This window comes from Dermacentor silvarum, chromosome 4, assembly GCF_013339745.2.
Source record: "Dermacentor silvarum isolate Dsil-2018 chromosome 4, BIME_Dsil_1.4, whole genome shotgun sequence".
Taxonomy (NCBI): domain Eukaryota; kingdom Metazoa; phylum Arthropoda; class Arachnida; order Ixodida; family Ixodidae; genus Dermacentor; species Dermacentor silvarum.
In genome coordinates, this window is record NC_051157.2 from 155,229,253 (window position 1) to 155,232,349 (window position 3,097).

At 48.3% G+C, this 3,097-nt stretch overlaps 1 protein-coding gene across 1 annotated transcript; it reads left to right on the top strand.

The window, feature by feature from the left end:
- Window positions 1-648: 648 nt before the first annotated feature.
- LOC119448998 (tigger transposable element-derived protein 4-like) lies at window positions 649-2,178 on the top strand. Its single transcript, XM_037712198.1, has one exon. The coding sequence runs from the start codon at window positions 649-651 to the stop codon at window positions 2,176-2,178; it is 1,530 nt and encodes a 509-aa protein (XP_037568126.1).
- Window positions 2,179-3,097: the final 919 nt, after the last annotated feature.

The window sequence follows — 3,097 nt, forward strand, 5'->3', positions numbered from 1 at the left end:
GCATTCTCGAAGATGTGGGTAGCTAACCAAATCACTTGCCTGAGTGACACCACACACCTAACCTGGGAATGGGCGGATGAAAACGCAAGAGAGCGACACCGCTGCGATGGGTAGCGATGCACATTTTTGAAACTTCATAATAAATGACACGCTTTAAATGGAGCGCTTAAATCTGTCTCTGGGTGATCAGAACGACCTACCCTACTTACTTAGCAGGTTTGTACAGTAAAAGCTCGTTAATTCGCACCTCGTTAATTCGAATTTTCGAATAATTCGAACTAAGTGGCCCAGTCCGGCCATGCTCCATAGAGCCCCATGTATTGAAAAGCTCGTTATTTCGAATGCTAATCCGGCCCGCCACGGATAATTCGAACTGCGCGCCGCCGTAGCCAGCTCGCAGTCTCTGCTGTTAAGCGACAGATGGCGCGACATACACTATCATCATCGCGTGTTTTTAGGGGCAGCACTTGCGTTTATTCGCAAATGCTCTGCTGCATCGTCATGGACAGCGGGATACGCAGTGCGTTCGGTGGCAACCCCGAAATCGGCCATTCTCTCCGTCGCCAGTGCAATCGCAACGTCTAACTTCTAAGCCTCTCTTTTGTTCTGTACGCGTCCGTCGCAGACCGACACTGCTCACATGCCGCTATGTCGTCGCGTGGAAAATACCGTGCCAAAACGTTGAAGGAAAAAGTGGAAATTCTGCGGGAAGTGGATGCAGGGAAGCAGAGTAAGAATGAAATTGCCAAAAAGCACGATATACCGAGAAGCACGCTGTCGACCTACATCCGCAATAAGAAGACTATTGAGGACTCATACGCGGCTGAAACTTTCGCCAAGGATCGAAAGAGAATTCGTACAGCAAAGCACCCGGACCTGGAGGCAGCGTTGCTCGCATGGATTAAGGAAAAGCGGAGCCAGGATATCTCATTGAGTGGCCCCATCATTGTAGCGAAGGCGGCTGATTTCGCGCTACGTCTGAACGTCTCCGACTTCGCTGCTTCGGACGGGTGGTTTCACCGCTTCAGGGACAGACACGACCACGTTTTCCGCAGTGTATGCGGCGAAGCCAAAGCCGTAGACGCGGAAACCTGCACCGTGTGGCGGAATGGTGCGCTACTAGACCACCTGAACAGGTACGCACCATCCGATATTTTTAATGCCGACGAGACCGCCTTGTTTTTTAAACTCTTGCCGGACAAAACGATCACCTACAAGGAGGACGTGTGCGCAGGCGGCAAACGTTGGAAAGAGCGGGTGACGGTGTTGCTCGGGGCCAATATGAGTGGAACCGAGAAGCTCCCCCTATTTGTGATAGGGAAGTCGCAAAAGCCTCGATGTTTTAAGAACATCCGCACGCTGCCGGCCGACTATGTAGCAAATAAGAAGGCCCGGATGACGGGCGAGCTTTTCAAGCAGTGGCTGAGGAAACTCGACCGAAAATTTGAGCTCGGCAAGAGGCAGATTCTCCTCCTCGTCGACAACTGCTCGGCGCACAAGGTGGAAGTCGAGTTGAGAGCCATTGAGCTGGTTTTTCTTCCGGCTAACACCACTGCGGCTCTTCAGCCTATGGATCAGGGCGTTATAAAAGTTTTGAAAAGCTTTTATAGACGCCACGTTCTCGAGAAGTTGCTCCTGTGCTCCGATAATGAGAAGAGCTACACCGTCACTCTGCTCACAGCCCTGCACATGCTTGTGCGTGCCTGGAATCAGGTAACCACAGAAACAATTGCGAATTGTTTCCGGCACTGTGGTTTCGGAGTCCTTAACGCAGACGCAAATGAAGTTGAAGAGTATGTCCGCGCTCCGGTTCATGTACGGGAGGTGCTCGGTGATGTGGACTTCGGCGACTACGTGAATGTCGACAGCTACGCGGCGGTGTGCGGTGCCGTGACCGATGATGAAATCATCGCCCAAGTCGTCGGCGAAGACGAAAACCCAGCCGTGGACGATGACGACACGAATGATGAAGATGATGACGATGATGTTGGTGAAACACCGGTACAACCTTCGTTGGCACAGGTGATGGACGGACTAAATCACGCCCGGCTTTTCTTCAGTTTCGAAGAAGGCGAAGACGATGCTTTCCGGCTCATTCGAGCTCTGGAAGATAAAGCGGCAGCATTCGCTTTCAGAGGCAAAAAGCAGAAAACCATTACGGACTTTTTTTGCAAATAAATGTACCTAGAGGTGCTCTACCTTTTTTTGTCATCAGATGTGGCTTTCCTTAATCACTTTCGTTTGTTCGAATTTCGGTTAATTCGAACTCGTTAAGTGTCCCCGTGAAATTCGAATTAACGAGCTTTTACTGTACAGAATTGTCAAAATTGTTTCAGGGACCCTTTAATGTGAGCATGATGTATTTACCCCTCTAAGGACCGAATTAATTTTTTTTAAAATCTCGGTAGGGCACGACAGCCACCACACAAGTAAGGCAGATGACTACCCACTAACTCTCTAGACAATATCACGAATGATGTACAGAATTGGAATGCAAACACTTGCTGCACACTCTATGCACACACACTCATTGAAGATTCAGCAGGCCTGATCTAGTTCCACTTCCCTTTTCTTTTGCATCTGCTCTCGATGCTGCTCCCATCTTCAATGGAGCTTGCTACCTCATCTGCATTTTCAAAGAGCGTTGTACTCGGAGCCGTCAACACCTTAGGATATTTAAGCAATATTAAAATGTTAAGCAATGGTGAAATTCAATACAAAATGCCCTTGCCCTGTTCACTTCTTTTGTGACCAAGGATACCCATAATCACAATGTCGTTTTCTTTAGTTCTAAACAGTTACTACACAAGTTATGTCGACAGTGTGCTGTACTTCTGTACAAGTTATGGGAAACGCAATTAAATGTTTTCAAATACTGCATAGCACAGAGATAAAAATAGCATGTGAGAGCGAACGAGTGAGTGTGCCTCTAATATTAAACGTGTAGTGCTTCATGCATTGACAGATTAGTATGTGGCCTAGCCCAATAAAGCGACTACAGCCACACAATCAAAATATACTGCATAGCTTAGCACAACACAACCACCATATGGTGTCCCGATTCAGGCAGGAGCAGCCTGTGACATTGTGCATAGTA